This window comes from Dermacentor variabilis, chromosome 7 (assembly GCF_050947875.1).
Source record: "Dermacentor variabilis isolate Ectoservices chromosome 7, ASM5094787v1, whole genome shotgun sequence".
NCBI lineage: Eukaryota > Metazoa > Arthropoda > Arachnida > Ixodida > Ixodidae > Dermacentor > Dermacentor variabilis.
In genome coordinates this window covers 146,019,983-146,033,922 of record NC_134574.1, presented here as the reverse complement: position 1 = coordinate 146,033,922, position 13,940 = coordinate 146,019,983, and the positions used below count along the sequence as shown (strand labels likewise).

Below are 13,940 nucleotides of genomic sequence, written 5' to 3'. Positions count from 1 at the left end.
GAATCTGAAGTACCGCTTACAGTCGTTCGGTTCTGCACGTGGTATTGTTGACATTTAATGGTTGATTCCACTCGCTCGTTCACTGCCTTTTTTAAATACTTTCTTGTTAACAGAGGCACGAAATCGCTTCACGTCAGCTACGACATCGACTCTCTCGACAAGTTGGTGGCGCCGAGCACGGGGACGCCCGGTGAGTGCTTGCACATCTTTTCACTGAAAACGCGAGTGCGTATTTTATAATTCGCTATCCAAGGTTTTTATCTGAGTTATACGTTACGTTATGCGTTACGTTATGCGTTACGAGATAGTACGCGAAGTGATGGAGACAAAAAAGGAAGAACCATTTTTATTTTAAGTCAACTCGTACGGTGCGAGACGCCGCTATATGTGAGGCTGAATCTGGTATATCTATACGTCTTTGGCTGTGGAGTTCTGGCTAACGGAAACCTCCCACGCTAGATGCTCCTTTGTACGTAAAATAGTGGGTCAGTCGAGGGCACCCTCGTCTATAAACGTGTTACAGTTTGCTGAACACCGGAGACCGCTATCGCCGCCATATTTTTTATTAAGCAACACTGAGCACAATCGCATTGCGCCTAGCTGACCCAGGTATAGTCACCCAGGAGCTGATCCAGAGCATAGCATCATTGAGGAATCACGCATCAAAACATTTTTAGAAATCGGAATATTTGGCTTTTGTGCACTTCGATTCCTAACCTACAACGTGCCAAGTCATGTATGCCAGGAGTGCGGTATTACAACAGGAGTCTATCGTGGAAGCAGAAAGGACGTACACCCTAAAGAAAAATATTCGGAGCGTAACTTGTCCTCATACAATAAGGGTCAAAGTCTCACTTAAGTTTCCTTCCCTGATAACCCTGCGTTCGCTGCTTGTGCCTGCCGATAATCCCATGTCACACTGATAATGCGCATGCCGTTCGCAAGCTGGAAGTACAGGGCACACAACGTTAAATAAAGGAAAGGCGCGCTAGAGAGATGAAGATTATTGTATGGGGACAAGATAATCCCCAAAGTCTGCAAACTCTTCTTTAGAGTGTAGCAATAACCTTGAGGAAGCACAAAACAGTTTTGCGCTGCCTCTTGTGGATTAAAAAGAAAAACTCAAAACAGACGTATGTCGTACGCACGAAATGATGGTCAGTTCCTACGAATACGTAATATAGACTTCAGTGTTTGCTGTGTAATACCAAGAACACCCGCCTTGAATTCTGGAGGGTTAAACTACGCAGGACCCGTAACACCATGGTTTCCTAATTATGACTGGAAACTCCTAGCACCGGTTCCAGTCACTCTGCGCACTATCTCGCGTATAAATTCGAAGAGCCGGTGTCGTTCGCTGGCATTCTGCTCTCAGAACACCTATTCGTAGACGCACAGAATTAGCGGCTACTAGCGGAGAAGGAAGGAGAGAGAGAGAGAGAGAGAGAGAGAGAGAGCGCAAGGAGACGGGTAGCGCTAATCAAGGGGAAGGGGGGCCCGAACTTTGGATATGCCAGCAGACAGACCACACTGCCTTCCTTTAATTTTATTTTATTGTTCCTTACACAGTCATGGGAGGTCTCACTCTTCGAGAAGGACTAATCATCGCTGAAGAAGTCAGCAACTCGGGTGAGTCGTCATATAAAAGCTGTACGACCGTTTTCTTTTGTTTTGTTTTTTTGCGTGACACACTTTGCCCAGAGAGTCACATACGCAGTCGTTGGGAGACTTGCGCCCGTTTTAACAAAATGGCCTCGACGCTAATCCTTTTTTTCACCGACGTCAAGGGGGAGCAAAGCGCCGCGCTACTGACCGAACAAGAGGGGGCGCTTGATTAACGCTTCTTGGTGACTCCTACGACGAGGAGTTGCTTGGCAAACGCGCCTTTACACTGTGAAACGTTTTACACCCTTAAGAGTGAATAAGGGTGCAAGTCTGTCTGCAGCCCATATCCTTATTCACTTTTAAGGGTGTAAATTCATCACAGTGCAAAGGTGCGTCAAGTGGTGTACAGTGCGGCCCTTGAGTGTACAAGAGACGACGCTTCATTACCGTTTTTTTTATTAAATGTATTTAAGGAAAGGTCGGTGCCTATGTGTGGCGCCGCCTATACTCCTCTTACATGATAGTTATCGTCGGAAAGTTGTCAAAAATCACAAAACTGGACTAATATAAACACATGAACGAACGTTCAAGTCTCACTAGTGTAATATAAATAAATGTTCGCATAACAGAAGAGCTCACACAGCATAAATACTCGCAAAACCGGAATGTTGGCACGCAACACGTGAGTTCACAAGCATAAATGTTCACAAAACCAAGATGTTCACACAGAAGATGTTGGGCCCTTGAATGCCGTACTCTAAATGCAAAAAATACAAATGCTACATGAACAAGAAGACACAATGAACATGTAATTAATTATCGCCTGTTAATAACAATGCAAGCAATAACTACTGTATGATTTAGTATTTTTGTGATATTTTTGATTCCACCAAAAATTGTACTTAGGCCCGCGCAGCGATATGGTTTGAAGTTTTTCTCTTGGTCGTGAACCTAAAATTTTTCCTACGGATAGTGGCCGTCTATGCAAGCCATGCAGTTTTTCTTGCTGACTCCAACGACCACGAATTGCTTGATAAACGCGCTTTTACACTGTGAAACAATTTACACGCTAATTAAAAGCGAATAAGGGTGTAAGTCGGTCTGCAACTTACACCCTTACTCACTTTTAAGGGTGAATTGTTTCAGAGTGTAAAAGTGCCTTAAGTGCACTCTAAAAACAGTTGCACCCTTTGGGGTGTATATTTGCCACACAACAATAATCGTTATCTGTCTTGTGAACATTTCCTTTCTTGATCGCGGCGAGCCCGGTACTTTCCAGTAACGAACGACATGCGCGTTGCGCGTTATCAGCATGACATAGCATTCCCGACAGGAAAGTAACCAGCGCAGCGTTTTCAAGAAAGGAAATGCGAACAAGACAGATGACGATTATCGTTGTGTGGCAAATATACACTCCAAAGGGCGTAAACTTTTCTTAGAGTGTGGAGCTCTGCGCAGCCCTTGACTGAACAAGATATGGTGCTTCATTGCAGCTTCTAGGTGACTCTTACGACGAGGAATTGATTGATAAGCACGCCTTCATATCATATTGACCGCAAATAAAGATGGGGACAGCGGAAGAGAACACAAAAACGACACGGGTGGTAACTGATTTATTCACGGCAACCCGTGGCAATATATAGACAAATAGAACATGCGCAGAACGCAGCAAACAAGAACACTCATCAGTCTAGCGGGGCAACCAATTATAAAAAAGATCTATCTCCGATTGAAACAACCTAATGGAAGTGTCTTTAACACAGTCTCGGCCTTTCTTTCTTTATGTGCTATACCTCCATCGCCCGTGTCGTTTTTGTGTTCTCTTCCGCTGTCCCCGTCTTTACTTGCGGTCAATATGATATGCAGCAAACACAATCTTGGCCAAACTGAAGTTCTTCTGAAAAACACCTTTACATTGTGAAATAATTTATAGCCTTAAAAATGAAGAAGGCTGTAAGTCGGTCTACAACTCACCTCCTTACATTTTTTTTGGTTATTCACTTTTAAGGGTGCAAAATAATTTTACAGTGTAATCCAGTGCGTGCAAGTAGATGCCAAGAGTATTGCGTGTACGACATTTTCGGTCAGGAATTGCCGTGTGGTTGCTGTGGAAGCGCAGTGACCAGTTACGCCGAGGGCCGATGCTGTTGTCCGCTTCTCTTTTAATCAACGAGGTGTGTACAATGCTCAGCAATGTATTTGAGACACTGTCCTAATTGTGGAGGGAGGGACGCAAATTGGCAAAAGCGCTTACTATGTTGCGAAAGAACGAACATGATATGTTTCGTTTTGCCAGCCTGGATTTTACATCGCATTGCTGATCAAGTTGCACACCTATTTGACTCAGAATTACCCGATATCAGGGTGTTATTTATTACACTTTAGACAAACAGGATCAACTGAAAAGCGTGCCAGAATCCTAATAAAAAATTATGTCTCTAAGCTCACATGCTTATACTACTTAACTCACACCCGAAAAGGGTGTAATGGTGTGAGTTATAGACCTATTTACAACTCGATTAAATAAGGGCGCAAATCGCTCTATAACTCGCATTCTTGCACCCAAAAGGGGTGTAAAGCTGTGAGTGATACAACGATTTACGCACTCATTCAATATGAAGGGTGTAATTTATTTTACAGTGCACATGTAGTCAGTTGTTCGAGCCGTGCAACACTTTTAGACCGTGCTGAACCGACAAGGTGTATAAGAAGAAGAGTGGAAGACGAACGCTGGACTACCACGATGAACGCTGAACAGCATAGAATTAACGCTGGACTGGCGTTCGTTCTGTGATCCGCTTCCTATAGGTGTCGTTTGCTGAGCGCTGGTTAAGAGGAAGCTTCAACTGGGGATTCCTAGTTTTGAATACCCGAGAAGGAGAAATCGTTTTTTTAAGCAGACTTCTTTTCTTCAGGTTGTTGATATTTCTATAAAAATTGCGGAACATCGCGAAAACATTAAAAGCGAAATGCAAAACACCCAGTGTCCCGTGCATTGGGGGCACGTTGAAGATCCCCTAGTGGTCAAAATGAATTCGAAGTCCCCCCAAGCACAGCGTGTCAGATAATTAGATCGTGGTTTTGGCACGGAAAATGCCCGAATTTATTCAAACTTTCAGACAAAGCTATCAAGTTTACAACTCTAACTCAGCCCTGCAAAAATATATAACAATTCTGTAAACTTGCACCTAATACCGAGTCTAAATCGGATAGAATTAATGTATCACACACCTGTCTGAAGTGGGCTACCAATCTGAATATGACTTTCACAAAATCTTTATAAACATTGTAACAAATTCACGTAAGTCTAAATTGGTGCATAAAATTCGACCGCTTTAGATTCTCTAACGGATGCAGTTAACAGAATTGCGATATCTGTTTTTGGTTGAGAGTTGCGGACTTTCGTAAAAACAATTCTGATACCCTAAAAGTACGCAGCCTACAGTCGCTAAAACCTAATTTTATCTCAACTGCAACACGCTCCATTCAAATCGGTCCAACGGTTGTTTCATAAAAGCATTTTTGCGCTTTATATTTGTTTGTATAGGGTAATTCCAGTGAGCCCCGAGCTACAGCTTCCTCTCAAAAATAAGACATGCGACTAACGTGAACTTCAATCTGATCATCGTAGCTGCGGCTGAGGCTGTTCTTGGCAGGGCAGTAAAGTTTCACGATGAAAATGAGGAGGTCTTAAAATCAAGAAAACGTGGTTCCCACCCGCCGTGGTTGCTCAGTGGCTATGGTGTTGGGCTGCTGAGCACGAGGTCGCGGGATCGAATCCCGGCCACGGCGGCCGCATTTCGATGGGGGCGAAATGCGAAAACACCCGTGTGCTTAGATTTAGGTGCACGTTAAAGAACCCCAGGTGGTCAAAATTTCCGGAGTCCTCCACTACGGCGTGCCTCATAATCAGAAAGTGGTTTTGGCACGTAAAACCCCAAATATTGTTATTAAAACGTGGTTCGAAAGAATGTGACGGGTTATTCCTTACCGGCACAGCACGTACCGTCATCTTAATAGGATGGCTGGAAACGTTGGCGCCGAAGTCGTTATTTCTGCCACAGGTTAACCGGCCAAACTTTTACAAGATTACGTCACCGATAATCAAGCGAGTTCACTGCGCACTGTATACGTATACACAAGAAACGGGTTCGTTTCGTGCGTCAAATGAGGTGTGTACGGACTCCCACTATCCCGTGGCAGAGCCTGCATCGGGCAAACCGAGCGATGCCTAAAATGAACATCTGAAAGAGCATAACATGCAGATATCAGCATAGCGCAACAAAACAAGGATGCAAGAAGAAACGGAGACGAAGGCAAACGCTAGACATAGAAGACATGGCGCTTGTCTGCATCTTCGTTTCTTCTTGTGTCCTCGTTTTGTTGCGCTATACAGAAACCTTTTAATGTTGACCGAGCAACAAGCTCACATCGCCATGCAGAAACGTCTTATAGAGATGTGAAGATTCCCTTGGCGTCTCGTTATCGGGATTGTGTGTGCACGCTGTCCCACATCTCGATAAAACAGCGAATTGTGCTTCGTAGCGGAGATCGCTAGACGAGCGAGATAATCTAAGAAGCGCCATCGCTGAATGGTGATGGTGAAGGCGTGTATTCGCAACCACTTCGTTTACCGAAGAAATAACTCGATTTTCCAGACGGTAAATATAGGTGGTGAAAGCTGAACGCTTTAATTTCGACATTTTACATGTGCTCCCACTTCGTGTGACTGATTTGGCTCTCTCTGTTTCCTTTTCTCCCTCTCTTTTGTTTCTCCGTGGTTCTTGTGCGTACAAACTCCAAGTGTCCGTCACTAAACATTAGTTCGAATTTCGTACCTGTGCCTGCTTCTTTCTTTTGCGCCTTGTCGTCTGTCTCATTTCCGCGTTAACAGCCTGTGCGGCACGAACTCAACAGCGCGTGACGTCAGCTCTTGCGTGCGTATATGGGTTTGTGCGGAGTTTGCATACACACGCAGTTCGTCGTTCAATCGTCTCACTGCACGCAGGTCAGCTAAGAGTTCTGGACTTGGCCGAAGTGAACCTCCGGCTGGGCAGCAAGCAGGACGCCGACAACACCTTGGACTGCAGCCTGAAGGTCGTCGACGCGTTCTTCGGCAGCCAGCGACGCGGAGACCTGCCCCTTCATCTCGACAAGAACATCGTCGAACCGCGACATGGGTCCTAGCTGGCGGCGAACTCTTACTTTAGCGCCGCTGTTTCTACGCTACGCAAGTTAGGAAGCACTATTAATAAAGGAAAGTGAAGATGCATCCTGCGACACTGTCGACAGAGAGTAAATAAAGCTTTATGTATTATATGTACTATACACGACCCAACTTATTCTTTGCGATCAACTGTGGTCCAACAAGGATTGTCACAGGCAGGAGCCAATGATTCGATGAGCGGAGGATAAGTGTCCTTGCCGAAACCATGTGACCTGCGAGATTCCTTGTTCGATAATGCAAATTTGATCCCTTCGTGTATCCGTCTTCTTGTGAAACTTCTGCCTCGTTTGGACGCCCATATCACTTTGCATACTTCAATTACGTTTTACTTTCTTAGAAGTGTACAGAATGCTGGGCAAGTTGCTATTTAATGCCGACGGCGAACACTAGTGCAGAAAACAGTCGGGACGAGAAAGAAACACGACACATTCGGCTACACGTGCGTTGCGAGCCCGTCTGTGAAGCCGCATAAGTTATGTAAAGATTGATTACTTGACCGCTAATCTTTAGGCGTTCTTCTTCCACACGTGCGTGTACTAATATGTAATATACATTCATGTTTCTGAACCAAAACCCAGTTAAAAGCGTGAAGACCTCCTCAGAGTATCATACAGAGTTCAATGTCCCTTGGAAAAGCCACAACGGCCTGTAGCAACGTTTAGCTTGTAGAAACATGCAGTAGCATGTCAAGCCTTTTGCTCGGCTAACCTCTGCAGCTATCGGTGCAACTTACCGGCGCGCACGTATTTTCACATTCTGGATGACATATGCCGTTTCTTGTGATACACTCCTGAAGTGTAGATACATTATTTCATAAATACGCCCACCACACTAACAAACATTCCTTACACCTAGAAACGTCATCGCACACGTCGCACAGATTATACAATCATCATAGCTTCACGCGCATCTATGGTAAAACAGAAGCATTTAACTCGTCTGCAATTCCACGTGCCATTCGGCTCTGGAACAACCTCCCCGACAACATAGTTTTGGAAACTGACCGTGATAAATTCAAGAGCTCACTGAACTCGCTTAACCCATGTTAACCATTAATATCACACTCACTGCTCTGTATTATTTTTTTGCCTTTTTCTTGCAGTGTTATACGTTGTTACTAACTTATATTGTTCCTTTTTATTGTAATCATATGCAGCTTTATGTAGCTAATATGTTTCATGACTTTTAGGCTGTGCACTTGGCTGCTGTTTTCATTTGTTATTGTTGTTAATTGTATGTACTTGATTGTATGCCCCCCTTACTCAATCCCCAAGAAGGGGCCTTGTAAGGTATTTTACAAATAATAATAAAATAATAATAATAAAAAGTACGCAAACTATATGTGCACGGTGGGTGTGCTGTGCGGTGTGAGTAAGTTGAGCTAGATGGCATTGCCGGTTCAAGAGACTATACTGCCCTAGTTTAGAGGTCCAGCACACCGCAGTACCAACAGTCTGAGCACTTCAGCTCGAAGGACACGAATGCGAAATATCATATCTTTTTGTTCACTACTGTATGTGTCACCTGACGACAAATGTATTTTGGCCGCGGACAGACGTGCGCTCGTTCGAGGGACCGTAACGTATATATTTTTCTCATTCGCAACGTCACCGCTCTCAGAAGCAAGCTGTCTCCAGCAGCCCTTCAAACTTAAAACCGCACAGGAACCAAATTATCAGACTCCTATCTACAACAATGTCATTGTCAAGAGGCTAACGCTGAGCGGGACAGATACAGAACAGACTTACAACTACTTCTGCGCGCCAGTATGCGTGTCATTTATTTTTTGTCCACGGTCTCTTTTTTTAGCACTCATGCCCTTTGACAACAAAAACGCAAGCAAGAGCTATCACACACTTACATCTTATATAGTGTCGCCATTCGTTCTTCTATAACCGTTGAGTGTCGTCTCAGTCCCAACCGACATCGCGTTCCACGTCGCGACACTGCTCCCTAGCGGCCCTCACCTTGTCGAGGAGCTTACGGTGATCGTCGTGAGACACCCCGTGGATGACCACGACGTAGAGAAAGTTGCACGTCCACAGGCCGGACGGCTGAGACACGAACCGGTAGCTTTGCACCGGTCTCACGCCAGCCTCGCCGAGCACAGTCCCGACGTAGGCGTCCTCGTTCGCGAAGGGTCTTACTCGACGCACTTTTCTGGTGAGCACATCGAGAGCGCGGGCGTCCAGGACGTAGCCAGCTCCACTTCCGTACGGCGGGTATTGAGCCCTGGCGTAGTCCCTTTTGGAAACGAACCATCGGCTCTTGGGGTTCCTGACGACCTCGTTGTTCCATCTGATGTTGCCGACGTACAGAGGGGACGGTACTCTGGCGACGACGGCACGCCCGACATTCCCGGGACTCGAAGAAGACGACGACGCCCGCTCAATGGCGACCCCGTCGCCCGGAGGCAACTCGCTCCCCGAGGTCTCCCTCACGATGCCCGTTCCGACGGGTTCTGATTGAAAGACCACGGTTTCCGCCAGGACGTCTAGCAGTACGGCGACGTTGACGAAGCAGTCATCGTCCGTCTTCAAGACGAAGCTGGGCCTGAGGTGATCGGCGACCCAGAGGAAGCCGTGGATCGTCTTGAGCGTCAGGTTTCGGTAGGTGTCCAAGTAGGCGCCGACCAGCATGTCGCCGCGTTCCTTAGCCTCCTTGTGTATCAGGCGCCTTTGAGAAGAATCTTTGCAGTCGCCGACCAGGAATATCGGCAAGAGGGTCGTGGACGTGTTGCGGTCGAACCTGCTGGACTCCGTGGAACGTCGACCCCACGTCGACCTGATGGCGTTCCGTCGACGCGTGTTAGAAGGCGCAGACGCGATCACGATGACCAGAAAGACGTTCTGACCCGGCGCCACGGTGGGATGTGTCTTTGTGGCGATGACAGTGTCCCACAGGTCGCTGCTCCAAGTTTGAACTGCGGAAAGTCGTGGGCGCGTTTCTCGAGTCCTGGGCCTAAGGAGGTATCGCGAACGCATTCGGACCGTGCTCGGCGCATCTGAAACAAGCTTTACGCCATCATCTTCCAGGGAACTATTAAGGAAAGCTAAGAGTCCTGCCAGCACTGTTACAGATAAAAGAGCGAGGATAAGGTACCGCCGGCCTTGTACAGGCCATAGGGCCCCTCTTCTCCACATAATTGCTGCTTCCAGCGACATAGCCTTTCTATTCCCTAATGTATCGTTGAACACGATGCTGTCAACCTCGCACCCTGTTTGAATATAGGCGGATAACGCAGAAGACGAAAGCATTAGATGACCCTTGACCCCTCGCGTTGATGAAGTGTCATTGTACACCTCTTTTGAAACTGTTGAATTCTCTAAAGGATGGAACATATTACATTTCCCCTTCGATGGCGTTTCTCAATTCAGTTCTGTCGTCATCTTTTTTTTTGTTCAATATTAAGAATTTTCTTTAAGCTCACGCTATGAAATGTTTGAGGACTCACAGCGAAGTAGCTCCGATTTACGAGTTACCCCGTTTCACATGACATTGCGAATCTATACAGAAATCCGCCGTAATCTTTAAGTAAAACCACAAATTTAGTGCTTACACTTTCGAATAAGCACCGACGTTCTCTTGTTCGGAAACCTCGTTTTTGGCGAACGGCATCCACGCAGCCTCGTAACGAGCAATTTTGACGTTTAGAAAGAAAAAAATCCGAATCAACGATAGTGTACAGCGGCCGCAATAACTAAAGCACGCATTAGTAAAATGATTTCACCTTCTGACGTTTTTCCGCGCCAATTCTAGGAAAACTTGTTCGCCATGCCTCAGATGGCGGAAAGAGTGCAAAAATGCGAAAGCAGCACACTTTCTACCACATAAGTTCACAGTCTTTTCTCGACAAATATAAACACCACTCGATTTGCGTTCATATTCCTCGTTTTCTCTGAGTGAAAACTAAAGATTACGCCATCACCTTGCCTCAGAAAAATAAATATATGTCAGCAAATAATGTCACCAATTAAGCGGATTCTTGGCAGCCAGGCACATGTGAATCGAACGTCGTCGCAGTCGGTGACCACTCCGGGCTTGGTGCTCTGGGACAAGCACAGGATGATGTTAATTCGCGCTTCAACAGGACGTGTATCCGGTACAAGAATGTAAAACAGCACGAGGACTGAATGACGTCATTCACTGAACCATTCCACAATATACCTTCGTATGGCAGAGTTGATAATTAATTCGCGACATGCCCAAGAACCGCTCACTTTGCCCGTCTGCCTGAATTCTTTTTTTTGCTGTCACGACGATTTTTGTAAAGAGAGGGATCACCTTGTTTCAGTATAGCAGTCCCCGCGCTGATGCTTAACAGTGAGCCACAGGCCTATAGTGTCGTGGCATTTGGACAGGACACTGGTCTTGGGTATCCCAAGTCAATAGCGTAGGCAGCTTCATGAGTCACCCATCTTCATGGCATCTGCTGTATCAATAGGAAACAGGACACGAACACGATGGCTGACCAAGGCTTTCTGTGGCCAGCGGAACACGCTCGCTTGGTATTCGTGCACAGAAGGTGAAATTACAAACCGGAATTAACACCATTCGCTTCACATCTGACCACGCGTCTTGCGGCCATGTATAGTGACGAATCAGAACGATCTGTCGCCATTTTTCAACTTGAAGGTATACACATTCTGACTTCCTTCACAACCAGCACCGGAAACTCAAATGTATTCACAGATTCTTGCTTTTAGACACAGGTCTGACCTCTGAAGACGGGCTTGTTCGTTGGTGCCAAGCGTACAGATGTCTTCCTTCATCCACGACGGTGCGACAATCGTTCCAAGACCAGCTGCGCGTCGAGCAAAGCCCGAAGTACGAAAAATTGGGAGGAAAGGCCACGCCGATTCCGGATGAAACGAAGAACACGACTGGCGACGGGTGCGACGTACACCCCGCGAGCTGCAATCGCTTGACTTGAATACGCAAGCCGCCTATGCAGTTTTATTTATTTTTTCTTGACCTCTCGAAGCAGTCAATGAGTCGGTAAAGCTCCGTCGGTTTCCTGGCGAGCGTTGAAGTGCCAAACTGTCCGAGGATCTCGTGCGCCGCCGTCGGGGTTCGCGTTCGGGTCTGTCAATGTAGGGGTGCGCTTAATCCCGTATAGACTCCGTTGCTACGCTACGGGACTAATGGGATTTGACAGCCTAAGGCCACTTGGATTTATACGCCGCTCAAGCAGCGACGGATGTTGCTGACGTTCGGTGGGTAAACCAGGTCTCGTCTAAGAGGCTTGTGAAGCTTGTTTTGACTCACGTCGATAGAAAAACAAAACAGAATACTTGAGGTACGTGTTTGTGAGGGGAAGAAGCGGAGGAGGGCACGATCACGCACTCGTGCTGTGCCTAACGTGTGTGCGTGTGTGTATATGTGTGTAAGAGAGGGAGGGAGGGAGAGATTAGATGTGCATGAGTCGGCTGACCCTGCGAACATGGATAATAACTCTGGAAACCGGGTTGGGACAAGTATTGGGAGGTTAGAAAAAGCATTACAAACATCTAGTAAGCCGGTAATCGTTCTCGTACAAGAAAACAAAGCTATAACCCAAGAACTTGGCCTTGTAAATTCAAAATCGTTGTATAGTCGATGAACAAGGGACGAAATATAAAAGAAGCCAGATGCAGATGTGCACACATCACGCTAATGTACCTGTAAACGGATTAAGACTCGCCGCGGTGGCTCAGCGCAATGGTGTCGTGCCGTTGAGCATGAGGTTGCGGGATCGAATCCCGGCCGCGGCGGTCGCATTTCGATGGAGTCGAAATGCAAACAACGCCCTTGTCCCGTGCGTTGGGGCACGGGCGGCCGTGGTTTCGGGCACGTTAAAGATCCCCTGTTGGTCAAAAATTAATCTGGTGTACCCTACTACGGCGTGGCCTCATAATGAAATCGTGGTTTTTGCGCGTAAAACCCCCAGAATACAAATGTAAACGAATTTATCTTTTCTCTTCTTGTGCGTCTCTTGTGCACCGGCACTTTAGACTTAAATTTCTTTTTTGCTGTTGTCTCTTAGACCCGTGAGACGACGACGACGACGACCACCACCACCACCACCACCACCACCTCCTTCTCCTCGTCCATCCCCTCTCCCGGCACCAGAATAAAGTACCGAGCCAAATATCGTAGCTTCGCCCCGCGAATTGCGGAACGCCGCTTTGAAGCATGATGGAGTGACTTCTCGAAGACAAGCCGTCGTCGCCCACAACCTCGTCTGCGATTGCCGGAGTAAGTGCGGGAAACAAATTGGCAAGTCTTTTTGCCGCTCCTCGCACTTGTACACACATCGATCGATTTCGCGGGCGTGCCGACACGCCGCTGCTATCCGCTGTATTGCGGTTCCTCCTGCCAGGCGGCTGCCGAAAAACGACACTTCAACGGCGACGGCGCACCGGGGTGCCTCGTGCGGCCGCCGTTGGCGCACATTTGCATTCACATTTACATAAAGGTGACCATGAAGGAACCCTCCCCCCCAACTTTGTCAAGTGAGATAGACAAACCACATTTTTTTTCGCGGCATTAGGTTGGTTCTTCGATGAACAAAAAATTAAACTTCAATTTCGAATTTTGCTCCGAAACTCCCGGCGACGGTTAGCCAGTGTGACGTCCCAAATTTCGAAATGTTTCTTTCGTACCTGGTTCGTTGGCTTGGCTCGGTAAACGTTCTTGAATGTGGCAAAGCTCGGCAATGGACGGCAGTAGACCCGCCTTATTTTCCGGTTGAGAATGGGCCCGAGCAGACGGCGTCAAAAATCTATGACGTCACGGCAAGCTGTAAATGTGACGCCCCGGTGAGCTGGGGCGGGAACGTCAAGGCGTCTGTCACCCCCCGCTTCCGCAATCTTTTCTGGCTCGCGATACATCTCGCGGTATGAGGCTGACTCATGCGCTCCATGAGCACGGCCTTCCGCACGCGTGCGGGCTTGATGAAAACTGCACATGTCGAACACATGCAGGTGTGCGAACTTCGGTTTTTATCATTGCTCCGGGCGGATCTAGTGTTAGCTGAAATTTGTGCACATGTGCGGGACCGCGGCCGACCGCCCGACTGACCTCGGAGGAACCGGGAGTCCCAAACTACGGCGTGCCACATAGTCAC

The 13,940-nt window shown here is 47.1% G+C and overlaps 2 protein-coding genes across 2 annotated transcripts in view; one reads left to right on the top strand and one right to left on the bottom strand.

Moving 5' to 3' along the window:
* The window catches only part of LOC142588105 (arginase, hepatic-like), a 26,976-nt gene extending 20,045 nt beyond the window's left edge, over window positions 1-6,931 (top strand). The window contains exons 8-10 of the mRNA XM_075699575.1: window positions 114-190; window positions 1,570-1,629; window positions 6,614-6,931. Coding sequence (XP_075555690.1) covers window positions 114-190; window positions 1,570-1,629; window positions 6,614-6,792 — 316 coding nt within the window. The 3' untranslated portion in view covers window positions 6,793-6,931. The remainder of the gene's footprint in view (window positions 1-113; window positions 191-1,569; window positions 1,630-6,613) is intronic.
* A 1,811-nt stretch (window positions 6,932-8,742) lies between these two features.
* Window positions 8,743-9,816, bottom strand: LOC142588877 (beta-1,3-galactosyltransferase 5-like). Its single transcript, XM_075700695.1, has one exon. It carries the CDS (start codon window positions 9,814-9,816, stop codon window positions 8,743-8,745), a length of 1,074 nt encoding a protein of 357 aa, XP_075556810.1.
* Between the last annotated feature and the right edge of the window lie 4,124 nt (window positions 9,817-13,940).